At 53.6% G+C, this 18,913-nt stretch overlaps 6 protein-coding genes across 6 annotated transcripts; 2 read left to right on the top strand and 4 right to left on the bottom strand.

Annotated features, from left to right (window-relative positions):
* Positions 1–5,187: 5,187 nt before the first annotated feature.
* On the top strand, positions 5,188–6,705 carry CTAM01_08082 (mitochondrial carrier protein; the record flags this gene model as incomplete). The annotated part of the gene is made up of 4 exons (XM_060524103.1): positions 5,188–5,298; positions 5,348–5,449; positions 5,720–6,541; positions 6,607–6,705. The coding sequence occupies 4 exons, from the start codon at positions 5,188–5,190 to the stop codon at positions 6,703–6,705; spliced, it is 1,134 nt and encodes a 377-aa protein (XP_060381269.1).
* A 132-nt stretch (positions 6,706–6,837) lies between these two features.
* On the bottom strand, positions 6,838–9,856 carry CTAM01_08081 (fungal specific transcription factor; the record flags this gene model as incomplete). The annotated part of the gene is made up of 8 exons (XM_060524102.1): positions 6,838–7,169; positions 7,283–7,599; positions 7,659–7,971; positions 8,033–8,458; positions 8,566–8,647; positions 8,725–9,145; positions 9,260–9,330; positions 9,794–9,856. The coding sequence occupies 8 exons, from the start codon at positions 9,854–9,856 to the stop codon at positions 6,838–6,840; spliced, it is 2,025 nt and encodes a 674-aa protein (XP_060381268.1).
* A 1,038-nt stretch (positions 9,857–10,894) lies between these two features.
* On the top strand, positions 10,895–11,770 carry CTAM01_08080 (uncharacterized protein; the record flags this gene model as incomplete). Its single annotated transcript, XM_060524101.1, has 2 exons — positions 10,895–11,181; positions 11,272–11,770. The coding sequence occupies 2 exons, from the start codon at positions 10,895–10,897 to the stop codon at positions 11,768–11,770; spliced, it is 786 nt and encodes a 261-aa protein (XP_060381267.1).
* Positions 11,771–12,064: 294 nt separating this feature from the next.
* On the bottom strand, positions 12,065–13,103 carry CTAM01_08079 (uncharacterized protein; the record flags this gene model as incomplete). Its single annotated transcript, XM_060524100.1, has 3 exons — positions 12,065–12,152; positions 12,335–12,570; positions 12,654–13,103. The coding sequence occupies 3 exons, from the start codon at positions 13,101–13,103 to the stop codon at positions 12,065–12,067; spliced, it is 774 nt and encodes a 257-aa protein (XP_060381266.1).
* Positions 13,104–13,962: 859 nt separating this feature from the next.
* CTAM01_08078 (uncharacterized protein) lies at positions 13,963–14,846 on the bottom strand (the record flags this gene model as incomplete). The annotated part of the gene is made up of 3 exons (XM_060524099.1): positions 13,963–14,174; positions 14,431–14,461; positions 14,664–14,846. 3 exons carry the CDS (start codon positions 14,844–14,846, stop codon positions 13,963–13,965), a joined length of 426 nt encoding a protein of 141 aa, XP_060381265.1.
* Positions 14,847–16,862: 2,016 nt separating this feature from the next.
* Positions 16,863–17,293, bottom strand: CTAM01_08077 (uncharacterized protein; the record flags this gene model as incomplete). The annotated part of the gene is made up of 2 exons (XM_060524098.1): positions 16,863–16,914; positions 17,229–17,293. The coding sequence occupies 2 exons, from the start codon at positions 17,291–17,293 to the stop codon at positions 16,863–16,865; spliced, it is 117 nt and encodes a 38-aa protein (XP_060381264.1).
* Positions 17,294–18,913: the final 1,620 nt, after the last annotated feature.

The following is an 18,913-nucleotide window of genomic DNA, read 5'->3' as shown; positions in this document are numbered from 1 at the left end:
TTGCTCGGCTTACACGTTGGAGGAGCCTGCATTTTCTTTTACTAGCATAGCGTTGTTGCATGAGTTGTGTGGCTTTCTAAGCGGTTCATTGCAGAGCAACAATTACGTCGGCCTTCGACGCGACACGAATTTATGACCATAAGAAATAGAATACTTTGTAATGATGGCCTTGGCCAAAATCAATTTTTTACCTTGTCACATAATCCGCATGATCTAGTGATATGATGATTTACGGTATGGTCGTTTAAGCTCTATGTTCGGTGTAAGTCCGCGATTACAATAGTCTTGACTAACACGGAAAACACCGCAAGTTTAGGATAAGGTTTTCCGTTGGATACTTGATTCACATTACCGCAACTCCCTCTCTACCCCTGCAAGTCTATCTGTAGCAGCGCTCGTGTAGAATACTTTAAACCAACTAAACGCCGAGGCAATGAGGGAGTCGACCCTACCCAAATCACAGAGGTTGGAGGGCTGGCTCTGACAGTTCACCCCCAGTAGCTCCAGTTTCTGAGAACGAAATGACAACATGAGGGGGCATGGCAGCGCCGCCAAACCCTGAACTTGGAAAGAGACGGCCCGATAGTTCGGTGTTGTGTCCGCTCCTCTCGGCCGCGGGGCTAGTGGGGCCGCATTCTCGATTCTGAGATACGGCGTTGAAGATCAAGGGGAGACAATGAGCCAAAGAATCTCGAATATGCAGTCTGTATGGGAAATTATCAATCTGGTGATATTTCTGTCTGGTCCTCGTGTTTCCTAGCCGAAGACCGCGAGATCAACAATCCCACGCACGTTTTAAAGTGTCCAGGTTGTCGGTCGACAACTCTCGATATGCAATCCTCGCTTCTCAGCAACTGGCGGCCTTTGCACCTACTTCCACAAACCTGGGTTTGACACTGCATGCCCGCTTACCGTCACCGCCGGCGAGCAACAACGCCACTTCGGCGGAACGCATCTCTCGGACTGCAAGTTCAACGAAGCAGCCCGTCTTGGAGGGGCTTCTGGTCGGTGACGACTGGCAGGGCCGGGGGCGGCTCCACTCGCGGACGTGGGACCGATTCTGGTACAAGTCCGATTCTCGAGCTTACTAGAGGTGGAAAGGGCATGGTGGCTGGGACTTTTGCCGGTGGTCCTTCCTGAAAGCACGTCTTTTCTCTCGTGGCAAGGTCTTATCATGGGCCATGGCCAAGCAGAATTACGCATATGCATCACTGAGTAGAAGTTTGTTCACGGTGGGTGACCGACGTGAGTTGTTTTGCGACATCTAGGCGGGATGATTTAGACCGAGGACTTGTAGCTGCGGATAGCACGGCTCGCAGTGGACATGTAGGATGGGGATAATGTCATCAGTCACATTCGAGATAAGCTAGCCTGATCGTCTCTTCATCGACTGCTTCTTACTTGGTGCGAAACCGAACTCGGTCGAGCAGAAATGTTGCTCGTGTGTTCTAAGATATCCAAGACCCTCATAGAATCATCATTTCAAAAGCTACGGTAGATTAGTCCGAAGATGAAGAAAAACTACGGGAAAACAAGATCACACACTCCCAACCCCACACGATGCCCATGGGGGACTCTCAAAGGCAACAAGAACCCCGGATTTCCCAAGCAGCCGGTCAAAATTGCCGGATATGTACGGATTTCAGTATGTATATTGAATCCTACTGTAACGTCCCCCAGCTTTCAACAAACTTGGCTCGCCACCAACGGTCAACTTCCGCATGTTGTGTGACAAGGATTCTGCAAGCTCCGTCCTCTTGGAAACTCTTGGGACGAGGCGAAGTGGCACTTATTTTCCAGAGACGAATCGGGTAAATATAACCTCTATATAGGATACAAATGCAACACACCCTATCTCAATAGACCGATCCCCAGCCGAGGGACGGGAACAAGGCTTGTTCTTGGCCGTTTTGACTCGTGTGTCTTCATAAGCCTCCATATGATCCCCGGGAAAGTATGAGCTTTGCGGGGCCGGAACCGTTTCAAACTCGAACCTGGAGATGGCGACTAGAGACTCGCATCAAGATTCCATCATGTCTATTGATACAGCGCGAAAATAGCCCAAGAGAAATAGTCTCCCTTGACTTCAAGTCCGATACTCGTATCCTACCTCTGCGGTTGAACTTTCACCCCTCTGCCAATCTTACACCTCTTTCGAAAAGTTACCAGATACCCCTCCTCCCCGGTGTCCCACAACGATTCGACCAGGGCCCCCATAAGAAGTTTCCCCTCCTCCCCACAACCCTCTTGCAGATCCCCTCCATCCGAGGCACGAACGAATCGTTGATACATTGAACCCCAGGTCTTGCAGATGCCCATCGCCGAGAGGCCATCTGCAAGTGCAGGCTGGGACTGCACGTGGGTACGGCGTCATGTTTCCTGCTGATCACATTATCAGGCAGGGCTAGCTGTACTCCGTAGAGAATTCTTTATCATCGTCGTCTGGAGGGCTTGGCCTCACTCGGTCTGTGGCTCCTGAGATACATACAGCCAGCCAAACCTGCAAGTTGCTACCGGCTCTAGACACCTTATTGACAATGTATATATGCTAAGCTTTGCAAAGGAACCAGAAGAGACGAGTTATTGGCAGTATGCGTTTTTGCCTGGTCTGTGGATCTAGATGGTTGTACCCACGGACGTGCTAATTGAGTACCTACCGCGAGCAGCTTAAAGCTTGATCTCTAACTCAGAACACCTGCTATAAGGTTGACAACTCAAAAATTGGAGATTATTATCGCATGCCCATTTCTCTTGCATGTATGCGCGATTAGCAAAAGGAAATGCCCCCTCACGGGATTGAACCGTGGACCTTCGCATGAGGTGCCGAAGTACGAGTGCGACGCTCTACCACTGAGCCAAAGGGGCTTGTTCAAGCTGACATAATGGGGTCTAGATTGCGACTATCATGATAGCGGTCGCCGCCAGCGAGTTCTCAGTCGTGTGCTTCAATGCAGTCAGTCCCAAGAGTCATTCAACGTCGTAGTTTACAACGATAAGACAGACAGTCCATCACAACATCAAGCACCGGTTTCACCGTCCCCTCGGTAAACTTCCAGCCATCCTGGCCCCGGACCATCACCGACATAAACTCCCCAGAGAACAAGCTTTCCTCCGTCTCTTCTATCCGCACGAATACCCTCAGTCCCTCGGTCCACGTCCGCGATAACAACCTCGGCCATCCCCCGTTGGCGTTGCCGGTAAACCGGAAGTATCCACCATGCACCATCGAGTATCGACACATGGCGCGCACACCAAAATACCCATAATCCCATCCGCCCACGGGCGTCTCGGCCAGAAAGAAAAGAAGTTGCGCAGAAGAGTGTCCACTTTTGCGGTGTTACTCACCGTCCAACCTCGTGCAAAGTTACGATACACTCGGCCTTTGGACTTTACAGCGAGACTAACAGCGAGCATTTCCTGAAAATCTGCTGCTCTTCGGGCCCTTTTTTCTTTTCCCCATGGAACTACCCGTAAAGCATCATCCCCCTGGCCCCGTGCGCAAAATCTTGTTTCTCACTAACCCTGGACGAATCTTAACCAAACTGAGCATTACGCAGTAGAGGCAAAAAAAGACCATTTCCATTTTTATCCTGTCATCGCAACTCACGAAACTTGGCAAACTCGCTCACGCATTTCCATATGTTCAAACTGGCCGGGACCCCGAAACACCACCCTCGGTAAATGTCCCGTAAAAGCCCCTCCCTCTATGGAGTATCAAACGCCCACAACGTCGGAACGTCGTTCCGACTTATTCAACCTCGGACCCTGGCCGTTTAATCGTACGGGTTATGGGAACCGTCTGATCCATTCATCCAGAGAACACCGCACCACAGTTTCGGTACGACTGGTTCTCTACTCGCCCTCACTATCCAGGTCCAAACGCTTCAGAGTATTTCCTAAAAATGGAAACACGACTTACAGCTGGAGGCACGGACAAGTGAGAGCAAAGGGTGAGAGACGGGTGCGAAAGAAACAGTACATGCGCACAACACCTCACCTGTCTCTACGTCTAGGGCCCCGGCACTTCGGCCCTCCGGCTCTGATGATACCCCGAACGACATCCGCTCACCCAATGAACCCAACATCCCTCCCATACCGCTATGCCGCAAATACCACATGTCAAATCTATTCCTCCCTTGGTTCCTAGGCTGCTCGGTTCACAACCTGGCTGGCTCTCCCCATGTAACCTCCGGACGCATCTTGCATATACGCGCTAGTCCCCCCAGATTTCCCATGAACGGAAATCCAGAACCCATCCATAACCATTTCCCTTCCTCCCTATCCCACTGCCTCCGCTCGCTCGCTTGCTCACTCACTCTTCTGTACTCCCACACCCCTCGAGAAACTTTGAAGTGCAGTCCGGCATGATACGATCCTCTGTCCGCGATCCTCCATCGTCACACAGCTCGGAAGTTGACCGAGAAGCACTTGCGAACCTTGAGAACCTTCGTCAAGCACAATGAGGGGCAGATCTGTATGCGTATCATCAGATCACCGTTCTCGTCACGGTCAAACCCCCGTCCAATCCCGCCGAGCCTAACCGCACCGATGATCAAACGCCGTTGATCATCGTTGACGTGGCGGAGGACGCGCCGAGCCGGGCCCAGCTTACACAGCCCTCCCGACTCCAGTTCCTAACCCCAGTTCGCCAGGTGCTCCAGAGAATCAACTTCTTAGGAGGAAAAGTACGCACGGAAAAGTGACCCATCGACACGGATACAATCTTTCAGCCATCCTGCTTATCCATACACCATCGATAAGACCACCCAAATTTCCAAGATGCCAACTCTACCCATCAACCTTAGCTCAACCCGGACGATGCCCGAGATCCTCAGACACCATTTCCAAAAAAGCATCGCCGTCACAACCAGATGAGAGACAAGATAAACACCCCCACGTAACAAAAAGGCAAACCGCTCTGAGCTCTCCCTCCGGCCAACCCAAAAACCGACCCAGCTCGGAACATGCCCGAGTGGAGCCCCCTCTCAACGCCCATCCTCCAGGGCCCGGGTGACCATGCAGCTTTCTCAACCACTTTTTCCAACCGGTCACTCTCCGGTCCTTCGGGGGAAAGAATGGGGTATCGCGCGCAGGAAATGGGCCGGTGAAGGCCGGTACAACCAAACAACGGGGCTTTCTTTTTTGGCCGCGAACGGTGGACCATGGGGGGAAAGCGAATGAGGGTCTATGGTTGCTCGTTATATCATGACGGCATTCCGGACTAGGAGAGGAAATGGAGCGACGAGTGACGACAACACGAGACGCCAAACGCGAGCGAGATTGCCGACATTCACCGAGGTTCTTTCGCTTCGGTGTTGAGGGAAGGTCTAGCTCTGTACCAGACTAGATCAGATCAGATCAGATCATTGCCCACACAATGGAGCAGTCCGGCGTCTTGACCAAGATCGTGGCGGGCGGTGTTGCGGGGGTTACAGAAACGCTTGTTACTGTGAGTGGAAGGTCTCATCATCCATGCTCCCCGAGGACTAAACATAGAACACGTGTGTTGGTTTTACGCACTCACTCACTCACTCACTTACACCCTCGCTTGCATTTTCACTCACATTCTTATTCTCACTCACACTCACTCACTCTCACGTTCCATACACAAACGTACAAACGTACAAACATGTTGGGCACACTTGAGCGGTCACGCGTACATGAGATGAACAAGCATACAGAAATAGTTCTAACAACAAGTCTCTTCGACACGATATAGTACCCAGCCGAATACGTTAAAACACGCCGCCAACTACACTTCAAATCCACCACCAACGCAACAACCTCAAGATCGATCCCACCGCCCAGCTCCCTCTCAATCATCCGCGACACGATCCGCACCTCGGGCGTGAGGGGCATCTACTCCGGCGTCCAGGCCCTCGCCGCCTCCAACGCCGCCAAATCCGGCATCCGGTTTCTCGCCTTCGAAACGACGCGCTCAAAGCTCGACGCGCTCTCGGGCTCGGAATCCCAGGCATCAGGACCGGGTAGGAAGCCCCGTGCCGCGTGGGTCAACGTCGTAAGCGGTCTCAGCGCCGGCGTAGCAGAGTCCATCGCCGTCGTGACGCCAGGCGAAGCCATAAAGACGAAAATGATCCACGCCGCCGCCACCCCCTCCTCTTCCTCTTCCTCGTCCGCAAAAGACCGCTTCCCAAACCGCGGCCTCATCAGCGCCGTCAGGGTCCTGCTCTGCGAAGAAGGCATCCGAGGCCTATGGAGCGGCCTCACGCCCGTGCTCTGCAAACAAGGCACCAACAGCGCAGTCCGCTTCACGACCTTTGCTATGCTCCAGGAGCGCGTCGCGGCGCGGTGGCCTCAGCTTGAGGGCGGCGTTGGGAGTACACTCGTCTTGGGCGGTGTGAGCGGTGTGTTTACGGTGTATGCGTCGATGCCGTTTGATAATATCAAGACGAGGATGCAGAGCGTGCAGAGTGCTGACGTGCGGTATACTGGTATGGTAGACTGCGCTGCGAGGATTCTGAGGAGTGATGGGGTTTTTGCGTTTTGGAGGGGTACGTCGCCTAGGTTGGTCCGGCTGACTGTAAGTTTGATGCCATGGCTGGGAGTGGTGGTGGGAGTGAATCTGGCTAATGTGGATATGTACAGCTTTCGAGCGGCATCACGTTCACGGTCTATGATCGAGTGGTGCGTCTGATGAAGTCGGCGCAGACAGACCGCAAAGCCAGCGACCTGCAGCGCCTGTAAAGAAGGCCAGGCCGTCGCGAAAACATGGATGGCGGAAATCTCTCGTTTTGTTCTTTTCTTTTTTCTTTTAATTCTGGTAAGTGATTCTTGATGCATAAATGGACTGGCTTTCTGCTGGCTTTATTTTTGTTGCTATTCATCTATCGCGCCGACTCTGACGCTCAACGGTTCTATAGAAGACATGGTCTGGAAGACCTGCGGGTCAATGGCAAAGGCCTCGGGGCCGAGGGTGTCGACAAAAGGGAAGTTGTATATCTGCTCTGGGGAGCTGGTGGCCTCCGGGCCGGGCGGTACGGACGTCGGGGGCATGTTGTTCTCGGCGCCGGCGCCGTGGCGGCTCTGTTGCGGGATGCCGTAGGTTGCCATGGGCGGCGTTGCGGCCGTCTTGGGGAGGCCGAGGGCGCCGACGTCGATGCCTAGGCCGACGAGCTCGCGGGTGATGAGGTTGAGGGCGCTACTGATGACTAGGGAGCGGGGTGCGGTCAGTCAGAGTTTAGGGCTCAAAGTTAAATCTTGTTCCCCTTCGGCTGGAACATGTCGAAGGGGGGTGAGGGAATGCTTCAAAGCCTTAACTCACCTGGGTTGATGCGCTTCACGGACGCCAGGATACGGACGCAGTACTCCAGTCTCCGCAGCGCTTGTGTGTCCTCGACGCTGGACTGCACCTGGAGCAGGAAGATGGACGCGGCAATGTACACGCTATACGAAAGGGAGAGCACGCAGTGGCTGATGCCGAAGGAGCGGCAGAAGAGATCAAAGATGGCGATGATTCCCGTCGCCGAAGTCACGCACTCGCCGAGGTACCGCTGCACCGGCTGCAGGTTATCGCCTACTCTTCCGCGCTGAGACAGCATGGGACGGTAGAGGAGGATCTTGAAGGTGCGGTAGAGGACGCTAAGGGGAGGGTGCAAATGTCAGTATCTTTCGCTTCCAAGGGGGACGACGGGACGTACTTCAACGTGATGATGTGCGACGGCGGCGCCAGGGCTGGGAGAGCCGTGGGTTCGATCTTTAGGTGTGGAGGTAGCTCATCCCACCACTGACGCAGGGCGACTTCTTGCTTGGCGAGACAGTCCTGCATCTCGGCCTGGCTGTTGGGCCGCACGGGGTCGTACATGTGGACGAGGATCTCGTTAAAGGTTATCGAGAGACGGCACATTTGCATGAAGCACGAGGTGGAGTGCGCCGCCGCGGGGGGGTACTTCCAGCCGCCTTCCGGTACGACGCCAAAGGGCGTCCACGACTCGTTCTCGGCCGAGTCGTCAACTATCATCTCGCCAGTCAGCATACTCCCTTCTGCAGAAAGCACCAACAGAGAAAAACATACACATAATCTGCGGCGGCGACACAGACGTCTGCTGCAACGAAGGCGAGCGCCCGAGGTACAGACTAATCATCTTGTCCCAGAAATAGCAACTCCAAAACAACCGGTGGCGGATCTCGACATCTTCGTCCGCGAGCTGCACGGAACCGGGGTACCGCTGCCCGTCGACGCAGATGCCGAGGTGGTCGATGATGCGGAACGCGAGGCCGCTGTACGTCCAGGCCTGGGCGCTGTTGCCCACGCTGCACTCCTGCGCGCTGAGGAGCAGGAGTGTCTGGACGGTGGGGATGGAGCAGACGCCCTGGCTGAGCTCCTCGAAGACCATGCTGCGCGCGTGCTTGCCGAAGAGGGCGCCGCCGTCGTAGAACTCCTCGAGCCTGTCTTTTGTGGCCGGGTCGCTTCGGCCCCAGCGGATGGAGTGGGAGAGAACTGCGTTCATGAGGGTGTGGGAGTAGTATGGTCCTAATGTCTGCATGTCACCTGGTAGAGATGTTCAGTTTGGAAATGCCAGGAGAAGAGTCAGGGGTTGTCCTCACGAGTAAAGGCAGGTCTGTAGATGAAGTTGAAGAGAGGTTGGATCCAGCACCAGTGAACATTTAGCAGATATTGGAACGGTTCCTAGGTAAGGATCAGATCAGCTCACACGCCACTTTTCCGCGGGTAGTTGACCAGAGGTTGGGGGAGGAAGAGCGTACCGGTATATCGGACATGTTCTCGAGCGCCCTCTGCTGCCAGGCGTTGGCTACAAGCCTCTCACGCCTTTGCATGGCCTGGTCAGATGTCGACTGCTGGTCCCTCGAGCCAGACGGCCTATCGCTCGGCAGCTGGAAGAAGCTCGTGGAGCCATGATACGTGATGGCGCCCTTGTCGTCGACCTTGAGGCCCTTGAAGCTCTCGCTCACAGACTCTTCATCCTGCGACTCAAAGTGGTGAGGATCCGTCATGGGCGACTGGCCCGCTGACGGCCCGACGCTAGGCGATGATGTCCGGGAGGGTTCTGAGGGTCCTGCTCCCGCTGCCGCTCCGGATGGTGCGTGAGCTCTCGCGGCGGCAAGCTGTGCTTCTAGTTCCTTTATGCGATGCTCCAGCCGTGATGTGTATGATAACGTTGGGTTACTTTTTCATCCGACATGGTCAGTATATTCCACAAGAGTCGCCGGGATGTAGGGGGAATATGAGATATCCCAGGCTGCAGGTGAGATCAGGGGCTTAGCAAAGGGGAAAACTCACAGTTTATAGACGCACTCATCCGCGCGGGCAGCACACCGATTACACGTCGGCTGCTCTCCGCCACATTTTACCTGCCGTCAATCACCGGATCAGCATCAACTCAGGCCGTCATGCTCCGATCCGTTCGCGCCGCCGCCGTGCCGGAAGTTGTGCATGATGTCCGTCGCCCGGATTCGCTCTTCCCCCCGCCCTTCCGTGCCGTGATGCCGCCGTCCCACACCCATTCGCCCCCAACCCCGTCCTCTTGGGAGTCGATCCCCCCGGCCATGTCGTGTATCTCAAGCCTTGGTTACCTCAGGCAGGATCATCAAACATTGCCTGAGCCTCCGCTACCCTCCGCGGATCCGAGTGGTGGGCAGGGGTATGGGTTGTGGCGCGGAATGCGGGAAATGAGGCGCACCACGGCGGAGGGGTGGTGGTGGTGCGGCGTGCCGAAAGAGAGACAGACAAGGTGGGGGATAAGAGAAAGGACTCAAAAAGAGCGCGCAAGAAGAATACAGAAACACAAAGAGAAGGAAAAGGAATTAAACGTACCTTGCGACGACGACATGGTTCGCACGAAAAGGCGCTCTTCTTGATGGCCCTCGTGGAGGACATGGTGATGTTCCATGGGCTAATTTTCTGCCTTGCCCTCTCTGCTGTTTGCGCCTGGTCTGAGGTGGTTCCCTCCCCGAAGTTGATGCGGGACGGAAGAAAGTTGAACTTTGGGCCCTTGTTGTGGAGAAGGGGAATAGCGAGATCGGGCTGGACCTATGTGTCTGTGGTCTGCTTGAGCCTTGTTGGCGGTGCTCCTCTTCCCAACGGATATGTGCGCTTGCAATTGACCATTTCGACTGCGACGGGACCGTAAGGTGACTTGGGGGGGGGCGCTTCGGCCGGGTCGGGAAAGTCGGGAATCGCGGGACCGGGCCCCACTCTTCAGCACCTTCTCTGCTAATTTTCCGCCCTAAGGCCAACTGTGACGCGCCTGAGACGTCCCATGAGCGAATTAGAATCCACCGCGATAATCTTTTGGCCAATCGATAGTCTCAGCCTTGTTGATTGGGGCCCACTACTTCCTCTTGGTCAGCGGCTTTCCCCGATACGTCTCTCCGATGATCGCCCCACTACGAAGAGTGGATATCGTTCACCGAGATTCGGTCAGGCTCTCTCCACCTTCCAAGGTGTAGGTCCCGTTCACCGAGACACCGAAACACCAAGAGACTTCCAACACACCCTCCTTGCATTCCCAACCTCTAAATGCACTTCCCACTTCCTACTTCCTACTTCACTTTCTCAGTCTTGTGAGATGCGCAATCAATCAAAGTGAGGCCTTCCATCTTCGCAGACATGGCAGCAAAGGCTAGGGTCCAGACAGCCGGGCACGCCAAGCCCTTGCTGCGCCGTAAGATTGCAGCAGAGACTTGACCTCAAAGGGGACGGGTCTCCGGACCTCTCTCCTTCTTGATCGAGACTCGGCTGAAAAAGCATGAGCTTCACATAAATACAAACCTCACAGCCCGCTATCAAGATGAGCAGAGTTCAATCGTCATCTCCCAAAGACACATTCGACCGCTGCACAAACCCACCGTAGACCACATCATTGCCAGCCCATGACCAGTTTCGAGACCCCTATAAACGCATCACAGTCTCGCAATGGCCACCTCGACGATAACCTCGTCTCCCACGCGCTCCCCGCCCTGGTCAGCTACTCCGGCCCGCGAATGCCTCATTCCCCGCGAAACAATCAGCTGGAACAACTATTGCGGTTTCTACGCGACTTCATGGGGTGGGTGCCCTTCTGGCTACGCGCCGGCTTGCAGTACGGCCGTGGACACAGCCGACCCCTTTGTATCGAAGCGGACGATCACCGACGGAGGCCAGGCAACCTTGACATATGAGTGGTGGTTGAAGAGCCACTCCCAAGTGATATGCTGTCCAGGGTAAGAGCAGCGCGCCCTTTTGCGAAGGATAGAGATACTCAAGCACGCATTAATCCACGATTTTTTTTTAACCCAAAACGCACCTACTAGCACACTGCCTTGGTCATGCACAGCGGGAGCAAACTGCATCTTGACCACGACGGCCGGCTTCCTCGCCTCCGACCCAGCCCAGACCTCGCCATCTCCGATCTACGCCTACGGCATCACATACTCTGTGGAAGTACGCGAGTCCGTGGCATCCACCAAGAGACTGGCCAATTACGAAACATCGTACTATGGAGACGGGAAACCTGTCAGCGAGGCCTGCGATGAAAGTTCCTGCCTCGGGGCGTTCACGGCGCCAGAGTCGAGGAACATCTATCCCTACGCGTCCCCGACGACCACGGCCGGGAATGCAGCAGCTACGGACGGGCCGTTCGTCTTGCAGCCGCCGGAGAAGATGGGACAGCTCGGCCCACTGGCCGTTGTTGCGATCACGGGGTTGTTGGGGGCCGTGCTGCTGACGATCGCGCTCTTGTCTCCGTTCATGGGTGAGTATTTTCGCCGCAAGGAGGGGCAGAAGCAGTCGCGAACGATAAATAGCCAGTAGAAATATCAATTGTTTTTCTGAAGTCACATAATGGACATAGTAAGAGCGGGGCATTCGGTGGCCACAGTGGTTGTGGAATTCTTAATTAATGGTATCTTGTTTCATGCTGATGGGTATCTCTTCATGTGGTTTTTCTCAAGCAAAAAATGCAATGGGCTCCAAATGTCAGTACCTCTCTACCTTGTCCCAGAAATGCAAATCCAGTAGTCCAGTCCCTGTGCTCTTAACGCCTCGCCATAAAGAACGCTCAAAAGCGCAGAAAAAAAACAAATCGCCGGACGATGCTTTGATGCATTACACCTGCATCATCTCACTTTCATATCGTGTCTTGTCGTTGGTAAATTCGAACCAGGCTCGCGCGAGCAGACCAAACTCGGACATCCTGGTTGAGAGGTTAGCATCAATAAACCGTATGACTGGGAGTGAAATGATGGTGGGGCAAGATATGGAGTGAGAGTGAAAACGAGATGAGGCTAGGGTGAGAATGAGGGTTGGAGTGAGATGGGGAGTGAGTGTGAAAGTGAGAGTGAAGATGTCGGATGAAAGAAAGGTGGCTCGACTTACATGATGAGTCCCAGCAGGAACGCCAGAGCAGCCTCGTACTGAATGTACGGATACGCGTAGTACCCGTTGGACTTCTTCGACTCGATCTGGATAACGAGCAGAATCCAGCAAATGGTGGTGCCCAGCGTGAAACACAACTCCATGCCAAAATGAAAATGCTTCGGGATGCCGCCACGGTAGGCGTCCCTCTTGCGCCAGATGACGGTGATGAGTGACCAAATGAGAAGAATACATGACTACGAGATGGTCAGCTGAGTCTCAGATATCGCGACATCTCACGCGTCGATTTTTCACTACAAGCCCAGGGACAGGAACTTACAATCGGTACAGACAACCACAAGCTGTAGAAAATAGGATCCGCCGGACTCGTCGAATCATTCAGATACTTGCCCCTCCGCGAGCAGTAAATGTTGATATTCAAAAAGATGACGACCAAGGGAACAATGATGGCGAGCTGGCGAAGGACGTAGTACATGTACGTGCACCGCCTCCTCTTGCGGTTGAAGCGCTCGTTCTCGGGCGATTTGGCGCTGCCGCTGGATCGACAACTTCGGCCGCCGCCGGGTTGTTGGCCGTACCAGTACTGCTGTTGATGTTGCGAGATGCTCCGCGACGAGATCGATGCGGCGTCGTCGTTGTTGTAGTAGTATACTTGGGTGACCTGCTCGTCGTTTCCGTACATTTGGCCTCCTGGCGGTTGGTTGTATCCCTGGCTGTAGGGCGGCGCTGAGTAGCCTTGGTGGGTGTAGGCGCCGTTTTGGAGAGACATGGCGGGCGAACTGCGTTTCGGTGGTGTATGGATGGATGGCTCTGTAGGTTTTTCCCTTCTCCTCTAATCCCTTTCTTTTACTCCGTCTCTAGTTCCCTCCTCGGTGTTGCTGAGAAGTCGTCTTTTGGTATCTCCTTCAATATGTGTGGACCTCTAAGCGCAGAATCAACACCACATGCCACAGCTTGTTGGCGCAGGCATGAGTGGACTTTTATGGGGACACGAGTGAGTGAGTGAGTGGTGTGTGAGTGAGCGGCTGGGTGGACGTCTGGAAAAGGCTCCGAGTGGGCACGGAAGGAAAGGCGAAAAGGCTGAAGAACCGGATACCGAAAAGAGCTCACACGCCGGAATATGTACGGCGGGCTTCAGCGACCCTTTTAGTCTTTCCAAGGGCGTGGGTGTGTGCGAAAGAGTTAATGAAGGATATGAGAGGAAAAAAGCCCAGAGACCGCCGAGATGCTCTAATTGCGCCTGACCCTCTCCCAAGAAAAGACCGAGAAAAACTCAAAACGAGAGGGCGCGAAAATGAGAGTCAAGACTTCAAGGAGGAGGGAAATTGGGGGCCAGCAGAAAAGAATACGGTGCTGTGTGGCCTGGCGAAAAGCCTGGGCACTCGGCCTGGGCAGCAGCAGAGAGGAACAAGGAGAATTAGAATTTACTCCTGTACGAAAAATACACACACCCAAGCACACATGAGAGTCTTGGCAGTCTGGCACTCTGTACTCTGTGAGAGACTGGAGAGGTCTCAAATGTGCTGCTCGCCAAGTCGCGCTATCAGCTCACTGACTCCAGAATTGGCCACAGAGGCCGTCTTGGCCCGCCTAGGCTCGTCGGGGTGAGGAGAATACCCATTCACATTTCACGATGCTGTTGTCTTGGCGGTCTTGGCCCCTGGGCGACTGTTCCTTGGAGCTTGGGGGGGAGGCCTTGGAGGGGCGTGTCCCAGCTTGAGATTCACTTCGTCCAGTTCCATCCCTTGGCACACAGAGCGAAGGGGAACTTTGCCAAGACATTGCCAGCAGAACAGAGCGGCGAGCCACATGTTGGAGCGTCTTGGGGGCACCTTGGGTCCTGGGATGAAGCAGCAGCGCCTGTCAGCCTGCCACAGGCTGTTTGTTCGGTTATAATTGTCGGGATAAGGGGGGGCGGTTGTGCTCTTGGGAGATGTTACAGCCAAACCCGCCAAGAGGACTGCGGCCTGTCGCGCTCCCACTAAACAGAATTCTCAGACTGACAGGGCAGACTCTAGCTAGGGCTCCCAAAGACTCGCAGGTCCGCAGGCGCCGAGAGGGAACGGTGAAGGAGTGACACGCGCTGGCCTAGCCACCTAGCCTCCTGGGCAGCTCGTTGAGCCGGCGCTATAGGTCTTGTAGTGTCTTGGTAGTTGAGGTTATCAGTATTCCGTAATTTGGTAGCACAGCAGCACCGTACCTAGCACCATAGCACAGGCGCCCCAACCTATCGAGTTTAGTGCTGCTGAGCACTGCAGGCTGAGAGAGCTCTCGCTGCCAAGAGACTTGGGAATTCTTGTCTCGGATGCAATAGTCTGACTTGTCGTACAGTGATAAGGCGGCAGTCGAGTGGTGAGATTTCGCCATGCCTTTTGGCGCGCCTGTCCGACTCGGCATACCTCAGCAGCGCCGTGACCGGTCCAATTTCCCATCCCGCCGTGCCAATTGCCATAAAAGTCTCCTGTCCTCCACCAAGCTCCTGGGCAGCACGGGAAGATGTCTCAAGAAACATTACCGTTCGTCACTTCGTGATGTGGGAGATTGGCGTTTAGTCATGGATCGCAAGGGTTTGGTGGTACAGAAAGGATCATCAAAGTTCTGGGCGGGCACTTTTGGCGGCGCAAACGGTCCTGGGCTCTTGGAAGGACACATCCATCCGTCTATCCTATGGGGGCCTTTTCCCTTCCATCCTGTTGGCCGTCATCGATAGACAATGCGCCCTGCAACCGTCGTGCAGCTTTGCTCCATCTCAGCGCGTACGAGTACCGAGACATTTGCTTTTTTCGCCTGTTTGCAGCAACGGTTCACTCAACGACGCGGGCGTTCGAGACTGAGCTGTCAAGAGTGAGACCGAGACCGAAAGGCTCGTCGCTGTGTCTTTCCCGCTTCTCATCTTCATTACTGGAATGGCAAGATAGCGGGAAGGATATGAGATGCCATAGCAAAGAAGTTGACGAAAAGCAACCATCACGCAGTTGAGTTTCCATCTATCGATACCAAGTCGCTGCCAAGTCGCTGCCAAGTCGAGAAAAGTAAAAAGATGAAATCAACGAAAAGCAAAGAGCAAAGGTTCCCCAGAAACTCTCGTCTAGATTTCCAGGGTTCAATTCAGGGGGGGCTTGGGGAGGATCATTGACACTGGGCATCCACGCAATCCCTCATTTCCTTTCCCCAAACCTTGCAAAGTTGCCCCGAATTGCTGCTGAAAAGGTTGGCTCAATGATCTATCGCGCCAGCCAACAGTGACTGTGCACGACCCAGACACCAAGGAAACATGAAGTATGGCTTTCTTGGCATGCCAAGCCGTCACGGCAAACCGCGACTCAGGTCAACCCACTCTCACTCTGAGTCTTCATTCACTCATGCACTCACTCAGACCAGTTCGCCTCATTCAAACTTCAATGTCGCCTTTGCCCGTGCCAGCGCTGATCTTCTTGACCGCTTGGCACGGCACGGCAAGCTGGCCACGCCAGGAAAATGACGAGCTTGAAGCCAATCCCCCAGAAGGTAGTATGAGATTGAGGATCATCTCGATAAACTTCCACCGCCATGCCCGCGGGCGCGCTCACCTGATCATTTCCATAGTCTGCGATACCCCACGAGTAAGACATAGTGACTCAGATTTTCTCCAGGTGATGCTCCGGGGGATCTTCGTCGGTTGCTCGACCGTCAACGTCGTTCAAGGACTAGAACGACCAATTGTCCAATACTGAGAGCGATCTGCGGCTGGGCCCGTACGACGGTCTTCAGTAGCTCCGACGAACCTTGAAAGCGTGAAAGCGGTCTCGAACTCTCGAGTGGTACCGTGTAGTCTTGGTGTTTTGCTATCAGGTATACTAGGTGTTGATGCCACGGCTGGGCTTCTTCTTGACCGAACCACAATCAGTCACGTATAGTTCTTGACAATCTTATCAATGGCGCGGGCGGCCTGCCTTGGTGTTTTCCTGGTGCCAACCCCCCCCCCCCCCTTCGACTTCGCATGGTACCGGTTACGCCGCGCTACGTCGTTTGCCTTGCCCAGAGCGTTGGCGGTGCTTCGGCCAAGGCTGCTCGTCCCACGCAAGGGGATGTAAAAAGGGCGATGGAACAAATGGAAATACCAATGCTGGGCGCGCACGCACGCACGCAGTAATCGTCGCGGCCGAGTCGGCCAGATTGGCGGCTTGGCGTTTCTGTGGAGGGGCAGCGCAGCCCTTTTTCACTTTTCACTTTTTTCTGATTTATTTATTCTCTTGGCGGCGCTCATGTCTTGGCATCGCAGTGAACGTGCCGAGTCGGAGATTTCCGTACCTCGTTGCCGGTACTAACCCAGGTCCGAATGTGATTTATTCTTCAGTCTTTTGATACAATGCATTTGCGGCTCAATTGCCGATGGTGAAAATATTGGAAACGGCATAAATATCCGGTGTGCAAACTTACTTACAGTACGGTCGTTGGTACCGGTCTAGGTTCGATCTCACACTCTTAGACCTCCAAGAATCTTTTCCCCAGAATTCTCGGGTTCCACCACTTCTTGGGCGTTTGAAGGTCATGCGGTTAGCAGCGGCATTGGCATCAGACTGCTTTCTGATTTCATATTGCTTCAAGAAGACGGCAAATGGTGAGTTCAATAGGTAATAAGTCGTACACCATGATGCAACGCGGATGTCTTCGTATTCTTCAGAAGGGCACAATGAAAGTACTGTTTTCCTGCCCATATGGGTGATGTGTCTGTTGGATGAGCCCCTGTGAGAAATAAACAAGAAACCCATAGTCAATATGTCTGGTGGAATTCCGGATTAGCAATGAGGCGTGAAAATGTTGTGTTCAGCCATCCAGTCGCTCTTCCACCTATCTATACATCATTGTGGCAATGGTCTCATTGACACGCATCTGTAGGATTGCCAATTTTAACCTCCTCGACGGCGCCTGCAGAAGCCCTGCCGGGAATAGGCCCCGAGTGCAAGCTGGCCTGTTCATCACGCCATCTAAAAATGAAGACTCGGAAGAACTGTCGGATGTCAGGCGCGCAGGCCGTGAAAACACCCACGCCTATCTCAATTATCGACCACGTAGAGATTGGTAGCGAGTTTACTGATGCAATCCGGCCGTGTGAGTAAGAGCGAACTGCCAGGCGTCAAACTTGATGGAGGCTTTGAGGCTTACCTGTAAAATTGTACGCTCCTTGATGGTCTTCAGTGAGGAGTCTCAATCTAAATGAGCTGGCGGCTGTAAGACTGCGATAAGACATAAAGTCAAGTCGTTAGACAGTTCCTGATATCTGTTCGGGGTTGACCTTGAAGAGGACTTACAAGAGACCTAAGCTGGATGTAACCATCAGGCTAGACTTTTTATCCCATTTTAGATTTAGGCTTTGGATTTGTCCAAATATCTAGTCCAACTCGAATGGCACCATAACTATTCCGATGTCGACGATGTTCATACATTTCCCCTCGCTTTGAGAGTCTTGTCTCCGAATCGTCCAAGCAAGGTGAACGGGGGTACATTGAAAGATGCCGAGGAAGAAGAATATCACACCAATGATCAAGTTGAATGCTTGCGTTGCCCAGAGTGCGATGCTCAGCCGCTCAAAAGGGAATATTCGCTGATAGAGGAAGAGGACGGATGCCTTTAGTAGGGTTGTCGTGTAGTGTTAAAGAGTTTGCATAACGTACTATCCCTATAGATGGACTCTTTAGGCACTATATTGAATGCCAGAAACAATTATGAAGCTACTTACTTTGAAGTAGTTGGTGATTTGATCGGCAGTCAACGACCACATGTTTTGACCAGCGCCGTTGCTGCCCTCTAGGATAGAGGATCAGTCGTCAAGAACACTCGCGCGATCCGGAACGACTATTCTATCAAGCAAGTGCAGATCGATCTACCGTACACATTCATCGGTACGAAAGCTATGAGAAATGTCTATGTTCCGTCAGCCATATGGTCCAAATAAGTCGATCAAGCTCACACTCACATATGTTGCCAGGATTATCCAATCATCAGGTCCCCACGTAGAGACACCTGCAACCTTGACAGCCACTCGCATAAAGATCGGCAGAGAAGTCAGCACGAAGAAGACCGCTGAGGTAGGGACTTGTATTGAAACACAACCATTGACTTCTGGAAGCCCACATGCTGTCCAAGTATAGTTCTGGGTGGCTAATGAGACCTGGTTGACTCGTAGCTCGCACCACCGCATGGAACATGAAGTCTTTCGTACTTACCTAAGGCATCAGCTGGCAAGCACTTGATCGTAACGCAAGCATCCATGAAACTCATGTATTCCGTGTCATTACATAGACATGGGTGGTTTGCCGTGAGACAAGATGAGATGCTCAAGCCTTGAACGAGGCATAATTGCTGCCGTTGGGTATCCCGTTAGTCATAGGGGAAGGAGTCTCAAGTTTAGACAGTTTGGCATACAGGGCATGATGGAAGTTTGTCAATCGACGGTGCCTGAGCTGCTACCACTCCGGAAAGGAGGAGAAGACAACACGGTAGCATGCGAAGTGGATGCATCGCGATCAAAGATATAGTCCCTCAGAGGTGAAGCTCCTGATGTGGCTAGTGAACCCCGTCCGCCAAGCGAGAGACAAG

The sequence above is a fragment of the Colletotrichum tamarilloi genome (genome assembly GCF_030869305.1).
Source record: "Colletotrichum tamarilloi strain Tom-12 chromosome Unknown Scaffold_27.1, whole genome shotgun sequence".
Lineage (NCBI taxonomy): Eukaryota > Fungi > Ascomycota > Sordariomycetes > Glomerellales > Glomerellaceae > Colletotrichum > Colletotrichum tamarilloi.
The sequence above is the reverse complement of the archived record's forward strand: the minus strand, read 5'-3'. Positions and strand labels throughout refer to the sequence as shown.